This window comes from Ovis aries, chromosome 26, assembly GCF_016772045.2.
Source record: "Ovis aries strain OAR_USU_Benz2616 breed Rambouillet chromosome 26, ARS-UI_Ramb_v3.0, whole genome shotgun sequence".
Lineage (NCBI taxonomy): Eukaryota > Metazoa > Chordata > Mammalia > Artiodactyla > Bovidae > Ovis > Ovis aries.
This window is the reverse complement of record NC_056079.1, coordinates 6,492,479-6,514,309: the sequence shown is the minus strand read 5'-3', so window position 1 is coordinate 6,514,309 and position 21,831 is coordinate 6,492,479. Positions and strand designations below refer to the sequence as shown.

The window sequence follows — 21,831 nt, the reverse complement described above, 5'->3', positions numbered from 1 at the left end:
GCTTAACAAGCAAGAAAATAAAACAGCTTCCACTGGAATGTTTCCAAACCCTGGGCTCTCTAAATTTGGTGACAAATTAACCTAACCACTGGAGACCAGATGGCTTATCCTGTACTTTTTCTGTGGGCTCTCACATTTTTCAGGGGTCACTATCTCTGACCAGCATCTTTTGAAGGATCATTGAGTGCAAAGTCCTGGTTACCAAAAAGTCCTCTGTGTTGCAAGGGGACTCTTTATCATACGAGGAAGAAAATAATTGCATAAGGTCCATTTCTGGAAAAAAGAAACTGTACTTTTATTTCTTTAAAAGAGAGGCCAGTATCACATATGTATTTTGTTCTAAGTAGCACCTGAAAGGTAAATACACTGAGTTCACACTGAAAACTAAAATGTTCTCCTCCATTATAACCCTTTGTATAATTGTCCCATATGACAAGGTTGGTGAGAACAGAAGAGTCAAAGAGCATAGTATTTCCTCAATCACCGTGATTGTCTAAAGACTCTATGCCAAAAGCTTAAGGAGACCCGCAGCCTTTCCCCCTATTTTTACTTTATTGAGAAGCCTCCAAGCTGTTTCACATGGTGACTGGATCATTTTACATTCCACCAACAGTGCACAGATGTCCTGTTTTTTCCAGATACTTGTTAGCTCTTGTCTCCTTGATGCTAGCCATTTTAAGACGTGTGCGGTAATATTTCACTATGGTTTTTGTTTGCATTTCGTGATAATTAGTGATGTTGAGACCCTTTTCATGTACCTGTTGGTCATTTGTATGGTTTTTTGGGGAAAATTTCTGTTCAGTTCCTATGTCCATTTTTTAAAAATTGAGTTGTTTGGTTTCTGTTTTTGAGTTGTGTGAGTTTCCTATGTATTTATATATATATATTAACCCATACCTGAAATATAGTTTGCAAATATTTTCTCTCATTCTGTAGATTGCCTTTCCATTTTTGTAGATTGTTTCTTTTGCAGTGCAGAGCTTTTAGTTTGATGTATCAAGTCTCACTTGTTAATTTTTGCTTGGTGCTTTTGGTGTCATACCCCAAAAAATCTTGTTGCCAAGGCAAATGTGAAGGAGTTTTCCCCTATTTTCTTTTAGGAGTTTTATGATATAGGGTCTTATGTTTAAGTCTTTAATTTATTTCAGGTTAATTTTTTTATGTGTAGTATAAGATAGGGGTATGATTTCAGTGTGTTCCATCTGATTACCCAGTTTTTTCAACACCATTTGTTGGAGAGATTGTCATTTCTCCACTGATATTCTTATCTGCCATGTCAAACGTTAGTTGATTTCACAAATACTGCATTATAGGATGAGAGAAGGGGAGTCTTCGCTTACCAAACCACACTTTCTTAATCATCAAAGCTCTCCACATAACTGAAAACTGACTCCTTCTAAGAACAACTTTGAGGTATGTGGTTGAACTCAAGTCCTAAGGGCATTCAAGAAAGGAAAGTGAGACCTTATGACTCTAGGGAGGAAGATGAAGTTGTAGTCAGAAGTTGTGATACATCTGAAGTCTATTTAAAAGGGATATTGACAGCATACCCTGAGAGAGGCTCCTATGTTTTCTACAGTACAATGTTTAGGTTCTAGAAAAGCAAATTATTTGTGTAGAGGAGTAAAATAATTGAGAATCTCTATATGATCACAATATTTCCTCATTGCAGTAGGACATAAATATCTCTTTTGGGGAGGGGTTGTTAATTGAGATTTTATGTGTTAGTATACTTATTTCTGTTGGTCTTCAACTTTTCGTTTCCTCCTTTCTGGTTTCATCTCTTTCTAGTTATCTGTCATGAAGTTACAATCCTATGTTATCACCCCAAATTATTTTCTCTTGCCTCATTCCAGTTTTCTCCCATTTTCCTATTTATATCTCCTCCGCTTCCAGACAGTTTCTAGATTTCCTCTATATTTGGCTTTTGAATTTCCTTTGAACTCTCTGTGTGTCCATTTAGTTATGTTGCATATATAAAGATATCTTCATTTTTGCAACCTGTTGGTTTTTTATCTTTCTAAGATAATTTTCTTGAAAATTTGTTACGTAAATAGTCTTTGCTTTTTCTTATTATGCTTTGTTTGGAGTACAATTGCTCTACCGTGTTGTGTTTCTGTGGTACAATGGCGTGGATCAGCTATATGCATACGTACATCCCCTCCTTCTTGGACCTCCCACCTCCCCTGCCCACCCCCATCTAGGTTATCGCAGAGCGCCCAGTTGAGCTTCCTGTGCTTTATAATAACTTTCCACTGGCTATTTTACACACTGTTGTGTATGTATGACAATCTCAATCTTTGTTACTTTCAAAGAGGATTTTTTTGGATTGAAACGAGTTCCAAAGAAGCAGTATTCGGGTTGATTTGAAATCAATATATAGTTATTTATTGACAAGAGATGATAGAAGTTGATAATAAAGCCAGCAGTGTTTAATGTGTATATTCTAAAATTTTTAGACACAAGCATGTTTCATTTTTGATGCTTTTCCAAGTTTCATTTTATCTTAGGCTTAACGTGGTCTACATAGTCTGAATAGATAGCAGGCGTTGGAACGGGTATGAGAATCCACCATGAGCGACAGCATTTCCACCTTCTCTTGCAGTAGGCGATTATATCCTCTGTCGTTCTGCAGATGTCTCTTCGGCAAGTGCCTCCCAGATTGATACAGTGGTTTTGTGCAGGACCCATACCACTTCTTACTGCAGAAGGAGAGGCATTAAAATCATTAGCCCATGAACATAAACCTGTAAATCTAGGTGTGAGATTAGGTGAGATCTAGCATGAGCATTTCTACATGCAGGAAAGAAACCAGACAGTGTCCATCCAATTGCTTCATCACATTCACTATCTCCTTTTTACCCAACAGCCAAAATACTGACAAACTCCCCTCCTTTCCTTATATCTTTAAGCTTCAAAAATAACTTTGGTAAATGTTGAAGTGAAACAACAAAGGAATGGACAAAATGTATGTTCTAAATACACAATGTCATTATTTTACTCCTTTATATGAATCTTCAACCAGTATTTGTCGAGTGTCTTCTATTCACTAGGCATTTTTCTTTGTACTAGCAATAGAACAGTGAAAATGGCAGAAATGTTTCTTATTCTCACAGCCACTTATATTCAGTGAGGAAAAGTTTACCATAGAAAAATAGAATGATGAGATAATTTCACGAAGTGTTAAGTGGTTAGAATACAATAATAAGCCAGATATAGTCTGGAGGATGGAGCTGATAAAATGGACCAAGAAAGGCTTTCTCAGGATATAGCATTTGAACTGAGATGTGAATGATGAAAATGAAACAGACAAGCAGTTATCCACATGAGGGTATGATAGGTGTACAGAGAGCAAGGTCCTTTGCTTAGTTTATTTGAAGAACAGAAAGACTTATGTGGATGGAACATATTGGGAAAAAATAAGTTTGATAAGAAATGAAATGACCTTGATTAAACGGGATCAAGATAATTCTGGGGTTGTAGGTCGTAGGAAGCTTGCAGACTCATATAGTTAACATTGCAATTTTCTTCCGTCAGCTTATGCTTCCGTCTCTGTGCTTATGCTTCTTTTAAAATGTTTGGCATTTTCACCTCCTATTTCCTCCAGTCCATTTAGATAAGGGATGAGGGAGGTTTCAGGAAAAACAACTCTGTGGATACTCAGATGTGCCGTGTGCTAAGTCACTTCAGTTGTGTCCGATTCTTTGTGACTCTACGGGAGGGCCAGGCTCCTCTCTCCATGGGATTCTTCAGGCAAGAATACTGGAGTGGGTTGCCATTCCCTTTTCCAGGGGATCTTCCTGACCCAGGGATCAAACCCATGTTTCTTACATCTCCTGCACTGGCCGGCAGATTCTTCACCACTAGCACCACCTGGGAAGCCCATTCAGATGTGGTACTGGTTCATTCTAAACTAGTAGAAAGCCTCTCAATCTCTTCATGTTTCAATTAGCTCCGAAAGTAGAATTTATTTTTTTCTTTCCAAGTTAGATATGATCTACCTAACTCAAGGGACAAAGAAATTTTCATCATGGAGTGTATCAGAGGAAATTTAAATTTCTGGACATGCTAAATGATCCTTTCAATTATATCTTTTTGGGGGCTGGTGCACTGGGATAACCCAGAGGGATGGTATGGGGAGGGAGGTGGGAGGGGGGTTCAGGAGTGGGAACTTATGTACACCCATGGCGGATTCATGTTGATGTATGGCAAAACCAATACAATATTGTAAAGTAAAAAAAAAAAAAAGTAAAGGGTATTAGAAAGCTGAAAATTGGTCATTGTGTCCAGACCATTATTTCCTCCTGGTGATTTATACAGTAGAAAAGTTAATTTACCAAGTAGCTTTGTAGCAGCAGAGCTAAATGAATCCACCTAGATGGATTTATCCACCTAGATGGAAAATCCACCTAGAGCCGGAGTTAGGAAACAGACAGTTAGTAGCTTCACTTGGACTCACCTGTGTCTTGAGAATTTTCATAGTGTCAAGATTTTACCAGTCAAGAAATAATGCACAGTCCATTTAATATTGGATGGAGTCTATTAAATAAGACAGTTTTTATTATCATGACGTTAATTGTTTTATGCTTGCCTGTCAAAGCCATGCCTAGCTAAGAATGATGTCAGTATTTTCTGCTTAAAATTTGGTGGTGATGTTCCTGTTTACTGTAACAGAGTTACATAGACAATATTCCCACTTGATCAAGTAACTTAAATATGTATTTGAAGGGGAGAATGGAAAAGAAAATCAACATTAACATCTGATAAACATTATTTTTTAAATAGGAAGGGTGTTGCCTTAACCAAGTTAAAGCTTGTCTGCACAGAAAAATTCCAGATAATGTTTCATAGTAAAATACTAGCCTCAATCCCATGAAAATCATAAAGAAGAGAAGAATGTCCAGTCAATACTATATGAATATAGTTCTGAAATTTTTGAGCCGTGCCATAAGTCATAGAAGGAAAGTCAATGACTACTTGAACCCTTCCTTCAATATCTCCCCAGCTGCCATGGGAACGATATAAGTAACATTTTGACAGAATGTGCAGGGCTGCCAGAAATCACAGGGCACCATCAATGCATCAGAAACGGGGAAATAACTGAAAGACACAAACCAAACACAATCAGGTTGCAAGAAAGATTTAAACTCTGGCCGAGATTATGGGTTCAGTGCTTCAAGTGACTGCTATTGTAGAAATAAACGGACCCTGAAGAATATCTTTGAAATATTTCTATTCTTGAAAATGATAGGTTGATTTCCTAAAATAATTCCTTCTTCAAGGAAAAAAGTCTGTGAATTGAAACTTGAGCAGTGGGCCCTCAGTATTGGTCAACTGGGTAGGTGGAGGGTTTCCTGGAAGGTCAATGCTGTGATCACCAATCCAAACGCGGGGATTGACTCTTGGGTTTTGCACATTGCTGTTTGGTTAGGACTGGAAGCCAGGAACTGAGATAAAGAAGAGGAGAGGTTTATAGCAGTAGTTTTGGATGGCTGCAGAAACACATTCTCAGTTGAGACTGTAAGAACATGGCAAGCTGAGTAGAGGCAACAAATTTATTATGAAAGAAGACCAGGAAGGTAAGATACTGTGAGTACAAGTTAATGGAGAAGTAACATATTGGGACCTTTACAGACTAACAGTATGGGAATCATCCATATGAGAAAATAAATATATTCTTGCCTTGACAAAGAAAGCAAGCTGAGTAATTTATGTGTGTGTCCTTAGTCACTCAGCTGTGTCTGACTCTGTGACCCCATGGCCTGTAGCCGGCCAGGCACCTCTGTCCATGGGATTCTCCAGACAAGAACACTGTAGTCGGCTGTCATGCCCTCCTCCAGGGGATCTTCCCAACCCAGGGATCAAACCTAGGTCTCCCACATTGCAGGTGGATTCTTTACGATCTGAGCCATCCGGGAATTTATAGATCATATTTTTAAGAGCCCCTCAGTGATCTGGGTTCTCAAAGAAAGCTAATTAGCTAAAACTCCAGAGGTGTAAGGACCTACCACAAGGGAGGGGAAGTGAGGTCACAGAGACAGCAGCGTGGGTGGTTTGTCTTACAGTCTTTCGGGCACCTCTCAAAGGTCTTACATTTATTCTTTGCCCTAAGGATTTAAGGTCACAGTCTCACATTTCATGTGACTGTCTGCATTTCCCAGCCCAATCATTTTCTTCCCACGTCGCACATGCATTAGTATTCCAAACTCTGTTATCCTCCTAATTGCCTCCAGATTTATGTTGAGGTACCTACTCTGTGCAATGCTACGTAACATAAGAAGCCCTTCCTAAAATGTGGACCAGCACTTGATCTTCTCCATAATCCCTCCCTAGGGACTCTAATTCTCTTTCTGAAACCCTCTTTCTGGGTCTTTGCCATTTGCATAGCATGGCCCAGTGGCCAGTTTAAACGAGACAGGTCTGGGTTATGCCTTAGTTCTGATACAGTGATAAGTGCTCCTTTCACTTTGCAAAGATGTCTAGTTCAGATTTTAGAAATGTTCATCCTGCTTCTATAATCACGGCTACACCTCTCCCGTAATGAGAGCTGTGCTCATTATTATGCTGGTTTGTCAGTTCCTTCAGGAGGCAAACCTACCGGACAGAGTTCCCCAGGACGCACCCTCTGCACTAAATCCTGTCGCTAGGTCTCTGTCCGTCTGTTTCTGACCCACTGAATAGATATAACAATAGATGCTGATGGAATCCAATCCTTTCCGATCTACCTGCCTACCAGTGGGTCACTGTGCCTCACCCAGACATCCCAAGCTACAAAGTAAGGATAAAGCCGAATGTGACGCCATCCAGCATTTGGCTAACGGCAAAGGGATGATCTCTCTACCGTCCTCCCCTGTTGTCATCCTGTTAGGTTTATGAATCTATAAGACTGATTCGAGCTGTTGACCTTCCCAACAGATTTCTGAACTGTGGACCCGGGTAATCAGCCGCCACCTTACCTGGGGATAAGAGGGTCAAGAAGAAGAGCACAGAGAGCAGCAGGTGGAGCCTGGTGGGGGAGCAGCAGCTGGAGGGAAGGAGCGTCTGCATGGCTTCAGCTGGGGGTCGCTGGGCGGGCAGGTCCGTGGCCTTTTATAGTGTCCCCAGGCCTGCGGTTTTTCCATGGTTAGTAGAGCCTGTCCAAAAGAGAGTTACCTCAGTCTTTCACAGGAAATCTCCAGGGAAAAAAGTACACGGTGTGGTGGAAACTCAACGGATGAGAAAGCAGAAGCTGATGCCGTGGGTTTCCCAGATTCAGGATATCCGAGCTGTCAGCTGTGTTCCCTTGTGGGGAGACCCTCCCAGCAGGGGACTGATGACCTTAGCAGTCAGCGGATGAAGACACAGTCAGTTCCTCTTTATGTTACATGAAAAATAGAAATTGAGTTCTGTTTCACATTTATAATGTCTAGAATTGAAAGTGCACATTTTGCCTTTAAAATTGCTGTTTTAGTTGCTCTACAGTCTTTTTAAATTTTTATTTATTTGTTTTTGGCTGTGCCGAGTCTTTGTTTCTGTGCGGGCTTTTCTCTAGTTGTGGCAAGCAGGGGCTACTCTCTAGTTGCGATGCGCAGGCTTCTCATTGCAGTAGCTTCTCTAATTTTGGAGGTGCACAGGCTCTAGTGTGCTCAGGCTTCAGCAACTGCAGCAAATGGACTCAGCAGTTTTGGCTCCCAGGCTCTAGAGCACAGGCTCAATAATTGTGGTGCACCGGCTTAGTTGCTGTGCAGCATATGGGATCTTCCTAGATCAGGGATTGAACCCATGTCTCCTGCATTGGAAGGCAGATTCTTTACCAGTGAGCCAGCAGGGAAGCCCACTCTACCGTCTTAATGTATTTTTCACCTATTTGATGTACCAATTGTCAGTGAGAAAATGTTGTCTGCATTACCTTTGGTCCATTTATTGTAAAGTAACTAGACCCAGAGAACCCGATGGACAGGGTAGCCTGGCGGGCTACAGTCCACAGGGTTGCAAAGAGTTGGGCAAGACTGAAGAGACTTAGCAGGCAACTAGACCTGCTACCTAGATTTCTAGGATGATACAGCAATAGTATCAGTAACAGCAGCAGGAGAAACAATAGTGGCAGCAGGTCTATCAGTCAGGATCCGCCCAATTAGAACAGAGTGGTGCTTTGGTTTACAGAGGGGACTTACATCAGGATTTGTTCGGAGAGAATGCCGAGGGAACCCAGAAGCAACTGCAGGCAATGGATATCACCCCTCAGTGAGACAACAAAATGGAAGAAGCCAGGAGCCAGGGGAGGACACCTGTGGTCCTCAGGCCTCGGAGGAGGGGGCACGCCGCCCAGCCGTGCCAGTGCCTCTGCAGACCTGAGGGGAGACCTTTCAGAGTCAGTCCTCAGGTCTATGAAAGGGGGCATCGACTAGCTGTTGCGGACACTTGTTTGAGGACATTGTGAGATGGGTTGTGTATCACCATGAGAATGTGGACCCAGGAGGCCACTGTTGCTCCTGGATGCAAGCCACTGTTGCTATAGCAACAGTGACAGGAACAAAAGTGAGGAAGTCCATCCCCCTTCTCCAAGCTCCAGCTCTTCCTGGAGAGTCCATCCTTGAAGCAAATTGGCAAAGGAGTCTGGGAAATGCAATCTGCACCTTCCTGGGCCCCGAGTGACTGGGAAGCATGGTGTCAAAGAGGGAACTGGAGCAAAGAGACTCTGGGGAAGTGATGCCACCGTGGATGCGATGTTAGAAAGTTCGAGCAGTCAGAGTTTTTTTCAACATGCAGATGTTCCATGTGATTATGTTGTAAACTCATTCTGCATTTCTTAGAGTTTAAGTCACCTAGGGAAGCAGTGTTCCAGAGTGAAATACAAGGAGAGATATTGAACTGGGAATGATGATTCATTCTGGCAATGGGATCTGATGATAACTGGGCCAGAAGGTGGTTAGACCCTGAAAAAGACTTAGAAGCAAAAACAAGAGAGAAGCAATATGTAAGAATGAAAAATGCTATCAGTTATGCTGGAGTATCTAAGAATCACTTTCCTATCCTGCCTGCCCATGAATTAAAGGCTCACCATTCTGAAGGATAGTTATGGGAGTGGGTGGGTGCCTCATACCTATTTAGGGCTTTTCTAGGGAGGCTACAGCATGCTCTTGAGGCAAGATATTCAGCCCCTTCTGGTTTCTGGTTCTTATCATTGTATCAAAGCCTGTAGCAGAGTTTTTCAACCTCAGCACTGTTGAGATTTGGGGTCATTTCTGTCGTTGTAAGACGTCTCGGAGCATCCTTGGCTGGTAGCATCTTGGCTACTATTAATAGATGCCGGTACCATCTTTCTGGTTGTCACAGCTGAAGGTATCAGCTGAAGGCAACCATGTGCTGGGCAGAAAAGCATCTCCAGGTGAGAGGTCTGGTTTATAGTATCTAAATCCTCAGGCAGGGTTGTTTTTCTTCTACTTTTGGACCACTCCTTAGGGCAAAGGTTTGGCTGTAGGGTTATCAGATGGCAGCTGACTTTGAATGAACCCAGGTAAAAGTTGGGGTTATATGAACTCATCAGGAGCAGAGCCAGACAGGGTTTTTTCCATCACTCAGTATCAGGGCCCACTATTTTATAATTCAGACAGTAAGGGGTGATGATGAAGCCTTCTCTGCATGACTGGAACTCCTCAAGATTTTTACCTGTCCCTATGTTGGTGCCAGGTCTCAAAGGTACAGCAAAGTTCTGGGGGTGGAAGCCGTGGTTACTCAGGAAGGCCGTGTTCTGGGTGGAGGAATATAGCAGGTACTTCCTGACATTAAAGCCCAAGGAAAAGAAGCCACAAGCTATTAGAAGTCAAAGGGAGCTATAAAAGCTGAAGACAGGAACAGAACTGACATTTGTGTTGTCTTTTAAGTCAGATATATTGAGATGTGTCTTACACAATAGAATTTTATTCATTAAAATTTAGCTCATTTCTACAAGTTTTTAAACATGCATATAGCTGTATAACCACCACCACAATCAATACCTAGACCAGTTCTATCACCTACAAAATCCCTGTCATATTCTTCCGTGTCCAATGTCTCCTGTTCCCAGCCCCTGACGACATCTTTCTGTCCCTATAGTCTATTTTGTCTTCTTTTTTATCTATTTCTGCTTAAGCGAGGTTTGGTAGTTTGTTTCTTTCAAAGAATTCACCCATTTTCATCGATCTTGTTGGATTTATGTACGTAAAGCTATGCCTAATAATGTCTGGTTGTTCCCCTTAAATCTGTAGGATCTAATGTGTTTTCCTTCATGGCTGGCATTGGTAATCTGTGTGCTCTCTCTCAGATCAGAATGGTAAGACACATAAATTTTATTCATCTTTTCAAAGAACCAGCTTTTCATTTCTATTTTCTATTGGTTGTATGTTTAATTTCTTTTATTATTTACATTAATCTCCTCCTTTATTTATTTTAGATTTAACATGCTCTTCTTTGACTATATAAGCATTTGGATAATATAAATTTATTTCAAAATGCTACTGTAGCTCTATTCCCCACATTTTGTTATATCATATTTTTATTTTTACTCAAGTCGAATGCTTATTCATTTTTATCTAGAAGTTGTTTGATTTTCAAATATATGGGAACTTTCCAAGTACTGAATATTGATTTCTGGTTTAATTCTAGTAAGGTTATTGAGCATATTTTGTATGATCTAGATAATTTTGTGTTTATCAAGACTATTTTGTGGCCCAGAATACAGTTTACATCTCTCAATGCACACTTAAGAGTGTTTATTCTACTGTTGTGGGAAAGTTTTAAACAATATTAATTAGATTAAACTGCTTGTTAGTATTACCCAGGGCTTTTATATACTTACTGAATTTTTGTCCTCATATTTTAGTTGTTACTGAAAAAGAAATGATTTTTTTATTGAGATATAATTGATATACTATATTATATTCATTTTGGGTGTACATACGCTTATATTTTGAAGTGATCACCACCATACATCTAATTAACATCCATCAAAAAGCATGGTGAGCAAGCTCCGGGAGATAGTGAAAGACGGGGAAGCTTGGTGTACTGCAGTCCATGGGGTCACAAAGAGTTGGACGTGACTTAGGCACGGAACAACAGCAAAGCATGGTTACACATTTTTTCCTTGTAATGAGAACTTTAAGATTGAGTCTCTTAGCAACTTTCAACTGTTGAACATCACCCAGAACGAATTTCTGAGTCAAGGCAGAATGCCTGGCAGGACAAGTGTGCAATTCGGTTTTATTAACTATATCCACCATGCTGTGCGCTGGATCCCCAGGATCTGTTTCATAATGAAGCTTTGTACGTCTTGGCCATTTTACCCTTTTTACCCACCTCCAACACCCTCACTCCAGTGACCACCAATCTGTTCTCTGTATCTATGAGTGCATTGTTTTATGGTTTGTTTTTTTCTTTTGGGTTCCATGTATAAATGAGATCATACAATATTTAACTTATTTCACATAGCATGATTCCATCAAGGTCCATTCATGTTGTCACAAAATACAGGACTTCCTTCTTTTTATAGCTTAATAACATTTCATTATATATTAATATATATCACATTTTCCTTATTCGTTCATCTATCAATGGACACTTAAGTTTTCCATATCTTGATTATTGTGAATAATGCTGCAATGAACATTGGAGTACAGATATCTTTTTGAGTTAGTGTTTCTGTTTCCTTCAAAAAAAAAAAAATCCCAGAAGAAAATTTGTTGCATCATACGGTAGTTTTGTTTTTTAAATAGCCTCTGTTTTCATTAGGGTGAAATGATCTTAAATATAAAAAATCCTAAAGACTCCATAAATGACTGTTAGAACTAATCAATGAATTAAAGTTTCAGGATACAAAATCAACATACAAAACTTAGTCGCATTTCTATATGCTAAAAATGAGCTATCTGAAAAATTAAGAAAACAATTTTATTTGTGATAGCATCAAAAACAATAAAATACTTAGGAACAAATTTAGCCAAAGAATTGAACCATCTATACACTGAAAATATAAGACAATCATAAAGGAAATTGAAGAAGGCAGAAATAAATGAAAAGATGTCCCCAAATGGAATATTGCTTGGTCATAAAAAAATAAGAAGGAAATTCATGGATGAACTTTGAGAATATATGCTAACTGAAGTTAGTCAGAGAAAGACAAATACCATATGATCTCATTTATATGTGGAATTTAAAAAAATCCAAACTCATAGAAACCACAGATATAGTGATGGTTGTTGGGGGTGGGATGAGTGGCTGAGGGTGGTCAAAGTGTACAAGCTTCCAGTTATAAGGTAACTAGGTTCTGGAGAGCTAATAGACAGCCTTTTGTCAGGAAGGGAGACCCCGTGAGGCTGCGTGGAGTGAAGTGGTGCGTTTTCCAAGCGTGGAAGGGGATTCGTCTCCCCAGATGAAGGGCAGAGGGCTGCAGGGCCAGCTGAAAACAGGAGGTGAGAGAAAGTTCCCACCCCCAACCGGAGCTCATCCAGGCCAGATAAAAAGATGGAAACCAAACCACAGCCAAGTGAGGACACATCACAGGATTCTTAGAACAGGTTCTGTGTTTGCAAATTTTGATCCTTGATTTATTGAGAACTCACTAAGAATCCCTGTGAGAACAAAAGAGAGGCAAGAGCGAAAGGTTTCAGGAGAGTGAGAATAAAACATCCAAACAAAAAGCTTCAGGAGGCCTTCAGCGCACTCTGGGTGTCGTGGGGTCGACTTCAGGGACGTTCACCAAGGGCAAGCAGCATGGGCGGCCATCCAGACATCGTCCAGAATGAATTTCTGAGTCGAGGCAGAATTCCTGGCAGGACCCATTTGGACGCTCACAGAGCTCCCTGAAACTGGCACTGCCTACACAGACAAGAGGGTGACGGTTACTGTTTACTGCTCTCCTTAAATTTTATTGAATTACATGCGGTGAAGGAATATCTGGAAACAAGCTTGTATGGATTTTTCATTGTTACTCGATTTTCTTAAAAATCTGTTTGTTGTTTAGTTGCTTAGTCATGTCCAGGTCTTTGCGACCACATGGACTGCAGCCTGCTAGGCTCCTCTGTCCATGGGATTTCCCAGGCAAGAGTGGGTTGCCATTTCCATCTCAAAGGGATCTTCCCAACCCAGGGTTGGGCAGACAGATTCTTTACCACTGAGTACCTGGGAGAGCACCCTCTGCTTTCACACAAAAAATTTGTATTGGGGGCATTCTTGGAAAATTCAGCAAGATTGAGTGCATCTAAAAAAGGAAAGCCTGCCCATGGGCAGCCCTGCCCTCACTCCGGGGCTCACACACATCAAAGCTCCTCCCGTCTTTCTTACTGCCTGTTATCTCCTGACACTGATGGCAGAAGGCAGTCTTTATTTGTTATGAGTCTTGTACTGCTCGTTTTTCTAAAGTAGAAAAAACTTTTTAGAGAAAGCTGTCTTTCTGTGTGTTTGTGTATCTTTCAAAAGTGGGACTGAAATACAGATCCAAAAGATAATGTACACAAGGACATTATTAGAGAGGATATACTTCTGGGGGAAGGAAACGATATTCCTACGTACGTAATGTGCAGATAGCACCCACGTCAGCATTTCTTGCATCATGAGGGGGCACTCACTGCTTCTCTCCCTGGTGCTGCTCTTCTGGGTTGCAACCTGCTGTAGGATTCATTGCAAACATTAAGAGTTCTTAAGGGATAGGCTACCCACTCCATTATTCTTGGGCTTCCCTAATAGCTCAGATGGTAAAGAATCTGCCTGCAATGTGGGAGACCTGGGTTCAATCCCTGGGTTGGGAAGATCCCCTGGAGAAGGGGCTGGCTACCTATCCCAGTTCTTACCTGGAGAATTCCATGGACAGAGGAGCCTGGCAGGCTACACAGTCTATGGGGTCACAAAGAGGCAGACACAACTAAGCGACTTTTACTTTCACTTTCAAGGGCTGAACACACATGCTTGTTAAAAACATTGACTCATAATTGACTAATGGCCTAATACATTAGTGTTCTGGAGATGGGTCCAAGTGGCTTCATCTCAGCAGTCTCCATATGTAACAAAGAGCACCTTTCCCAAGACAGCTTCTGAAGCTCTTTGCTGGCATTAAAAGAGGTCTCAAAACCAGCACTTCTAGATTTTTCTATTCCAGAACACAAAAGCCAACTCTTGAATAGCTTCAAATCAGTGTAGGGCATTTGTAACAATTCAACAAAAGTCCATTGAATTCAAAAGGAAAGTCAAATGGATTAAATTGAATTTAACTCTTTACCGTTCACAAAACAATGCACTTTGCCTGTCTGTGAAATATATCCACTAATTGATATTTGCTATGCATCCACTGAATGGGAGGCCCTTACTGGGGAGCAGGCTTCCAAAGAAAAAAAGATGTGATGGCCCTTGACTTCTAAGGTATCATGGTCCAGTCATCTTCGTGGCTAGACAGTCCAGGGAACAGTCAACTAGCTCTCAAAACAGAGTGTTGGCCCGAGGATGAAGAAGAGGTTTGCTAAGTGAGAGCCAGAGGTAAATAAAACATGACTGAAATAAAGACAGCGTAAGTGTCCCAGGGGATGAGAGCTCAAGGCACTAAAGCTCAAGGCACATGCACTTTGCCTGTCTGTGAAATATATCCACTGCCCCATACTCCACGAGGGATCTGAGATGAATGAAAGGGCCGGGATTACAGCTCCTTATATGAGGACTGTCCACATTCACCCATCTGTGAACCTTCAGACTCCTTCCCAACCCTGAGACCTTGAATTCTCAGGAAAAGATAAGACATTCCTGTTGACATAGAGCGGTGAGTCGCTCATCCCTCACAGATCAACAGGTCCTGGAGATGAACATCTGCGCCTGCCCCTGTGATGGGTGTTGGCATACCACACAGCATGCAGGTGGATAGACTCCACGGCAGTGCCATCTTCATCTCTGTGTTTAAGTTCTATTCCAGGAGAACAGATGTTGAAAAGAAAGAGGAGGCCTGGGGTGCCTGGGGACATAATCAAGCCAGGAGACCAGCAGTATTAAGGGGCAATGGGTTAGAAGTCTCTCGGGAGTTGCACGCGCGCGCGCTCGCGCACGCACACACGCACACACACACACACACACACTCTGACTCAGAGTAAGCCTTTCAAGGAGACCCTCACCTATCCACCTGCCTGGGCCCCTGTAGCTTTGGCATAGCTCTTATATCAGTATCTTAAAATACTAATTTTTGCTGAAAGTAGAGGAATTTTGGAGACCAAAATTTAGCAGAACAATGCCTTGTTTTTTGTTACCTAGATCTAGAAACTGCTAGTAAATTTGCCTAAATAATTCATCTTCAGTGCTGGAGCAAGGAGGGTTTCTTTTAAGCCCTTGAAACACCCTTGAAACGCCCTTGACCTTGCATTGTCTAACTGAGAGTTGCTGTGGGGAACGACTGAGTCAGGAGGCTGCGGGTCTTCCCAGGTTTCCCACGAGACCCCTCCTCAGGCAGAGGTGATGGTGACATTGCTCTGATCACTGGATCCGCTCAAGGTCTCAGGCACTCTTCTCTTACCAAGCGTCAGCCAGGTTTTGTTGTTGTTGTTACCTGGTGGAACGTGGCTCATAAGGAAGAGAATGGTGAACAGGGGGACAGCAGTGCTCATGGCTGGAGAGAGGAGACCGCTTGGCTTCGTCTCCAAGAGGCAGAGGACACTTCGGTCCGCGGCTCCTGCGGCAGCGGGGCGTCGGGGCCGGATGTCCGCGCTCCTCCACCTCCTTAGGGCTCCGCGCAGAGCTGTTCTGCGCCAGAGCAGCCTTCGCAGGAAGCCGGAGAATCCTCCTTTCGTGGGACACTCAGAGCATTGGGAGCCTGTGGGCGCACACTTTGTACCAGAAAACCGTGTTAAATGGGAACATGAGCTACCAGTGCTTAGCTCCAGATTAAAGGGTCTGAGCGAAAAAATAAATAAATAAATAAATTTAAAAAATAAATAAAGGGTCTGAGCGAGGAGCCGTCTGTATTCAGGGACAGTGAGTGGGGCTGGTTTCGTCGGTGACTAGACATTAGTGAGCTCTTCCCAGGCTTTAAGAGCCATCCTCACGATCAATCGCCTCTCTCTCCGGGTTGGAAAGCCCACGGTGCTCTGCTCACAATGTACTCATGACAAGCATCTGAGTTTGCTTAACAGACACTTGCCTCCCAGGGAGGTGTGAGCTTGTTGCTGAGATCAGGCTTGGCTCCTCAGGGCTGAGGAGGAAGTTGAATCCTGTGGTCATTCACTCTCAGAACCTCATCAGGTCAAATGACTTTCACTCACTTCACTGAGAGACAAGGGGGTGGTGACCCTCAGCCTGAGCAAGGGTAGATAAGTGCCCGGTTGGTCAGGGAGTTCTCAAACCACCCGTGGTGGCCTCTGCTGGCCCCTGTTGGTCCAGGAACAGCAGTCCCTGACACTTGCCTCTAGCCCCCTGCTGAGATACCCAGAAGCCTGCTGTCTGGACTCCCAGGTTCTGGAGGAAGAGTTGTCACAGGGCACCTGAGGATGAGGGCTGAGGTGATTCCGGGGCTTCCTGTGGCTGTAGGCAGTGCACAGGCTGAACACGTTCTCCTTGCAGGGGACTGACACGGGGGCGTTGTTAACGTGCATAAGTGGCCCCGGGGATCTGGGAGGCCCTGATTCTGTGTTTTTCATAAAGTCCTCCCATGCTCCTCTTTCCCCTCCATTACAAGATCTATCTTGAGTCAAAATACTATTAAGATGATCTTCAAGGATTAGAGATAAAAACCACACACAAAATGTTTTATATGGTAAAACTTTATTAAAATGGAAACTTTTTCATTGGTAAATTTTATAAAATTGGTGGGAGACATTACATCACTCTTACGAAAATGATCATTCAAAAGCAAGGTGGCAACTGATTCCAACCGGTTTTCCATACCAGTATTACATAATAGGGCTTCCCTAGCGGCTCAGTCTGTAAAGAATTTCCTGCAGTGCAGGAGACCTGGGTTCTATCCCTGGGTTGGGAAGATCCCCTGGAGGAGGGCAGGATAACCCACTCCAGGATTCTTGCCTGGAGAATCCCCACGGACAGAGGAACCTGGCAGACTGAGGTCCATGGGGTCCAAAAGTGTTACACACGACTCAGCCACTAAGTGTACCTTTCCATGACAACAAAATCAAATAATACATAATAACAAACTCAAAAATACCCTTATGATCATAAATACAAAAGATCTTAATAAACTACTAGCATATTAAATCCAACAGTATGTAGTTGTATTTACATATGAAACGGATCTTGCCCTATTGGTGATTTGATTTAGGGCTGAAGGAAGGCCCTGCAGGGCCTCGGTGCAGGGCCAGCCTGGCCAGGATGTTGACTGTGGCCAAATGATCTTCTACATCTCTTGAGATGACTGTGTAATTTTTCTTGTTTCTTCTGAAAACACAGAAATTTTTTAAAACAAAGCTTTAGAGTACCATTTAATGACACTTGATAAGCACAGCCACGAGAATTTTCCCCACTGTGATTTATAGTGCAAGACTCCACAGAGTCCACTAGACTTATCTCAGGATGGGGGTCGGCTGACCTTCTGAGGAGCAGAGTCAGGCCTTTAGGCAGGTTCCAAAGGTTCAGATACAGCTACTACCATCAAATACAGACACTACCATCATCAGTTGCAGATACTACCATCACTTCCTGTCTACACAATGGTTACAAGTCACTCCTAGAGTTTGCCTCAATTGCTTATAATCGTTTTAGGTTGACAGCTTGCCGTTCGGTTGGATAAGTGCCATGGGACAGACTGGGGTTCCATGAGGAGACAGGGCAGTGTGTGCAGCTGTGTGTCCCCCGGAAGGTCCGGTCCCACTGCTGTCTCCCCCACCAGGGTGGGGAGTCTGGCTTCACCGGGAACGGCCGCTCCCTCTACACGCAGCCCACCCGCCAGCCACAGTCAAGTCAGGGCACCGGGCGCTGGAGGACGAGTCTCAGTTGCGACTGGTGTCTGCGTCCCAGTCACTCTCTTCGGAGGAAGAAGACACCAGGAGGTCATCGTAGAGGACGCTCCGGGGCCCGGGGACAGCGTGTCCCTCGGGCTCCCATTTGACGGACGGGCTCTGAGCAGGAGGGGCTGGCCGCTCCGCAGGCCGCGGAGACGGGGACGCCGTGTAGCAGCAGGTCCAGCAGCCTTCGGCATCTCTCAGGAAGCGCATCCTGAGAGGCTGGGCCGGAACGCGGATGACAATGGGCGGCAGATGGGCTGGGGGAACCCCGCGCACGCTCCTGGAGGGAGATCTGTCCGCCGGAGGCTGGAGGTCAAAACGCTGCCCCTGGGCAGGTGTCTCCCTGGATGCACGGAAGGCCACTCTCGGTCCACGTCCTGCTGTGCTGGGTGGAGGAGGGAGATTCAGGAAGGCCCCCTGATCTGCTGTGGGAGTGCTCTGCTGGGGGGTCTGGACGGGGCTGAGTCTAGGTTTCTTTGCGGGGTTCACACATGTCAGGCTGGGGGTCTGCGCACATCTCTTACCTGGAGCCTCGACGCTGCCCTTGGAGGCCGGGGCCACATTCCTGCCGATGAGAGACACTGCGGGGAGGCTGGAATTCACATCATCCTTCCTGGTGGGTGACCCTCTTGGGTGATCTGGATCCTGGAAGTATTTCCTCCTGGATGTGTGGATAAGCAGGGGCATGTTTGGGTGCTGTAAGAGAAGAGCACACAGAGAGGCCAGGTGTGAGAATCTCCTCTCCCTCCAGAAAAACGCCTCACAGGAGTTAATTTCACATGGTAAGATCCTCAACATCAGGGTGCTCATGTGACCTTGACACATGTGTACATCCAATGGCCAATGGAAATGCCCTACAGTGTCTCTTGCTAAGGAAGGGGAAGAGGCTTTTGGTAGACCTTCTTCTCCAGACTGTACACAGATTGGTGATTTGCAGGCGCCTTGATGGCAAAATGAGTTTTCAGTTCCAGTTTTGGAGGATGAATCACAATGGACAGATTCCTGTTCTAACTTAAAGGATTTGACTATGGAAGCTGCTGATAAAATCGCTTCCATGTCCCTACCAGCTTCTCGCCAGACATGCGAGTCAGAATGCAAAATCAAAGGCACCGCGAAAAATGGCATCTGAAAACTAAATGCTGACATTGGTCAGGAAAGAACATGACCAGTTTCCTCCCAGAGACAGGACTGAGGCCAGTCGATTAAGGAGGGGGCCCGAGAGACTGACCCTCAGGCAGAGGCCGGGCTCCGGCTCCTCCTTCCAGCTCTGCGGCTGCCGAGCGCGGGGCCTCCTGGGAAATCGCTGCAGGAGCTTTCTCTGCTGCTCCTCTTTCCTGCAACACGAACAGGTCAAGTGTCAGAACCCAGTGTCCTTGTCACCGATGGGCCCGACAGTGCTGTGGTCCAGCCCTTTCCTCATTTGGGGGTGACACCGGACCTGAAGCCCTCTGCCTTTGTGCAGACCCCCCATGTCCTTCCCCGACTCCAGAGGCCCCTGCAGGGTCTCCCAGGAAGTCCTGTCTCTTCATATCTATGGCCTCAGGGCCGGTCCGGTGCAAAGCGGTGTGTGTTCCCCACTCTCCTTAGTGACTTCAGGGCCTGGTGTGAGCCCCCGAGTGTGGCCCCTGAGCACGTGGCTCCTGTCTCTGTCTCCCCAGTTGCCCTGTCCTTTCTAGAGATGGCTCAGCACAGTGTCGACAAGGAGAGGAACCGCCTCCAGATTTCAGCCCCGACCTTGGGTCCCACCTCCCCGCTGCTCACCTCTGCCTTTCCTCCTCCTCTCTCTCAGCCGCATTAGGGGTCCCTGGGGCCAGTGGGTCCTGCAGCTTCCACGCCAGGTTCTCCTTACCGAATCTGGACCCCAAGGGCAGGGGCACCAGCGCCCCTTGCCAGCGCTTCATGGGGCACCTGAGGCTCCTTGCTGTGTGCCCAAAGGCTCCACAGTCCTTACACTTTACCTGTGGGTGGAGGAGAACCAGGTCAGAGAGTCAGCAGAAAGCACAGGCACGAGTTCAGAGGGAATGCAACGACGGATGGAGAGCGTGGAATGCTGGTTCTGGAGAAAGGGCGCGGTCCCCCAGGTGCCGGGATAGTTACAACATTGTGCCTCCCAAAGCCCTCCTCACAAGCATCAGAGGAGGAGGGGCTGGCTGAACAGTAAGGGCCCATTGAAAGATCTGGATGAAGCCAGAGCAGACATAACCCCGAGGAGCCCAGGTGGTTCCTCCCAGGCTCTGAGTGGCCCGAGCTGCTCAGGAGGGAGTTGGAGGCAGCTATCTGGATGCGAATGCACTAGTGAGTTATGGACCCAGAATATTCCAGGTCTAAACCCTGTCTCTGCAGTCCATGCCACCCACAGATTCCCTGTGGGTCCAAGCCTCCACTCACCATAGAGTCTTTGTCCTGTGGCTGGGGAGCCATCTGCCTCCCAGGTCCCGGGTTTTGCTTCCTCACTTTCTGGTCTTGAAAGAGTCGGCAGGCTTTCAGCCATCCGTACTGACCAGCCATCTTCCACACCTACTGGAGAATCTCCTCAATCTTAATTTTTGGATTTCCTCTGTGAAAACAAAACAAAACAACAAAAAAAAACCTGTCATATTGATGCAGACACAGAGACATCCCTGCCCCATCGACCCTAAATGGGGATCATGACATTGCGACCAGGTTTCTAAAAATTGTCTTCTCCTGCCCAGATCTTTCTCTTCACAGAAAGTAAAGAAGAACAAAAGAGCCTCTTGATCAAAGTGGAAGAAGAGAGTGAGAAAGTTGGCTTAAAACTCAACCTTCAGAAAACTAAGATCATGGTAATGCATAGGGAAACAGTGACAGACTATTTTTGGGGCTCCAAAATCACTGCAGATGGTGACTGCAGCCATGAAATGAAAAGATGCTTGTTCCTTGGAAGAAAAGCTATGACCAATCTAGACAGCATATTACAAAGCAGAGACATTTCTTTGCTGACAAAGGTCTGTCTAGTCAAGGCTATGGTTTTCCAGTAGTCATGTATGGATGTGAGTGTTGGACTATAAACAAAGGCGGATGCCGAAGAATTGATGCTTTTGAACTGTGGTGCTGGAGAAGACTCTTGAGAGTCCCTTGGACTGCAAGGAGATCCAACCAGGCCATCCTAAAGGATATCAGTCCTGAATATTCACTGGAAGCACTGATGCTGAAGCTGAAACTCTGGTACTTTGGCCACCTGATGTTAGGAACTGACTCATAGGAAAAGACTTGATGCTGGGAAAAATGGAAAGTGGGAGGAGAAGGGGATGACAGAGGATGAGATGGTCAGATGGCATCACTGACTCGATGGACATGACCTCGAGTAAGCTCCCAGAGGTGAAGATGGACGGGGAAGCCTGGTGTGCTTCAGTCCATGGGGTCCCAAAGAGTCAGACATGACTGAGTGCCTGAACTGAACTTCCCAGACATTTCTATATTCTCCCCTGATTACTGACACACAGATTAGGACCCAGATTAATAAGCATTTGGATTTGCATCCTCGGAAGACTAAATTTAGGGACTTGGGTTACATGTATCACCATCTAGGAGATAAAAGATCTCCCCACATGTACACAAATATTTGTTCTAGGGGAAAGCTACACTTAATATTGAAGAATAGGCATTTGAAAATAAAAATTAAGTGTGATGAATTTTGAAAACTGGACTCTCCCATTCGGCATCAGGGAAGGCAATTTTCAAGTACAAATTCACTTCAAATTATCTTCCTCTCTACTAGATTAGATGACTCACGGCTAAGGGTCTGTTTTCTGGAACTTTTGTCCTCAGTGTCTCATTTGTACCTGGCTAATGTGAAATACATGTTTCAGCTAAGGATGAACAAATGATGTTTTTGGCTTTCAGTAGTATGCATATTCAATGGAAATCTAATCAG

At 44.4% G+C, this 21,831-nt stretch overlaps 3 protein-coding genes across 3 annotated transcripts; all 3 read right to left on the bottom strand.

The window, feature by feature from the left end:
- Positions 1-2,355: 2,355 nt before the first annotated feature.
- Positions 2,356-7,215, bottom strand: LOC114111034 (beta-defensin 109). Its single transcript, XM_027962646.2, has 2 exons — positions 6,957-7,215; positions 2,356-2,702 (listed from the first exon to the last, which is right to left on the bottom strand). The coding sequence occupies exons 1-2, from the start codon at positions 7,045-7,047 to the stop codon at positions 2,497-2,499; spliced, it is 297 nt and encodes a 98-aa protein (XP_027818447.1). The 5' UTR covers positions 7,048-7,215; the 3' UTR covers positions 2,356-2,496.
- A 4,758-nt stretch (positions 7,216-11,973) lies between these two features.
- DEFB108B (defensin beta 108B) lies at positions 11,974-16,574 on the bottom strand. The gene is made up of 3 exons (XM_060406916.1): positions 16,408-16,574; positions 15,533-15,846; positions 11,974-12,831 (listed from the first exon to the last, which is right to left on the bottom strand). The coding sequence occupies exons 1-3, from the start codon at positions 16,572-16,574 to the stop codon at positions 12,668-12,670; spliced, it is 645 nt and encodes a 214-aa protein (XP_060262899.1). The 3' UTR covers positions 11,974-12,667.
- A 1,347-nt stretch (positions 16,575-17,921) lies between these two features.
- On the bottom strand, positions 17,922-20,444 carry LOC132658685 (putative protein FAM90A12P). Its single transcript, XM_060406915.1, has 4 exons — positions 20,325-20,444; positions 19,698-19,894; positions 19,165-19,270; positions 17,922-18,632 (listed from the first exon to the last, which is right to left on the bottom strand). The coding sequence occupies exons 1-4, from the start codon at positions 20,442-20,444 to the stop codon at positions 17,922-17,924; spliced, it is 1,134 nt and encodes a 377-aa protein (XP_060262898.1).
- Between the last annotated feature and the right edge of the window lie 1,387 nt (positions 20,445-21,831).

Excerpts from the sequence above, each read along its gene's own strand:
- LOC132658685 (XM_060406915.1), bottom strand. The coding sequence starts at position 20,444 with ATGGCTGGTCAGTACGGATGGCTGAAAGCCTGCCGACTCTTTCAAGAC. Across the intron at positions 19,271-19,697 it reads GAGGAGGAGGAAAGGCAGAG|GAAAGAGGAGCAGCAGAGAA; the intron begins GTGAGCAGCGGG and ends TTCGTGTTGCAG. Across the intron at positions 18,633-19,164 it reads AGCCCGGCCTCTGCCTGAGG|CACCCAAACATGCCCCTGCT; the intron begins GTCAGTCTCTCG and ends CTTCTCTTACAG.
- LOC114111034 (XM_027962646.2), bottom strand. The coding sequence starts at position 7,047 with ATGCAGACGCTCCTTCCCTCCAGCTGCTGCTCCCCCACCAGGCTCCAC. Across the intron at positions 2,703-6,956 it reads CTTGACCCTCTTATCCCCAG|TAAGAAGTGGTATGGGTCCT; the intron begins GTAAGGTGGCGG and ends CTCCTTCTGCAG.
- DEFB108B (XM_060406916.1), bottom strand. The coding sequence starts at position 16,574 with ATGCACGTTAACAACGCCCCCGTGTCAGTCCCCTGCAAGGAGAACGTG. Across the intron at positions 15,847-16,407 it reads TCCAGACAGCAGGCTTCTGG|CTCATGTTCCCATTTAACAC; the intron begins GTATCTCAGCAG and ends AAGCACTGGTAG. Across the intron at positions 12,832-15,532 it reads TATGAGCCACGTTCCACCAG|GCAGTGCCAGTTTCAGGGAG; the intron begins GTAACAACAACA and ends TTGTCTGTGTAG.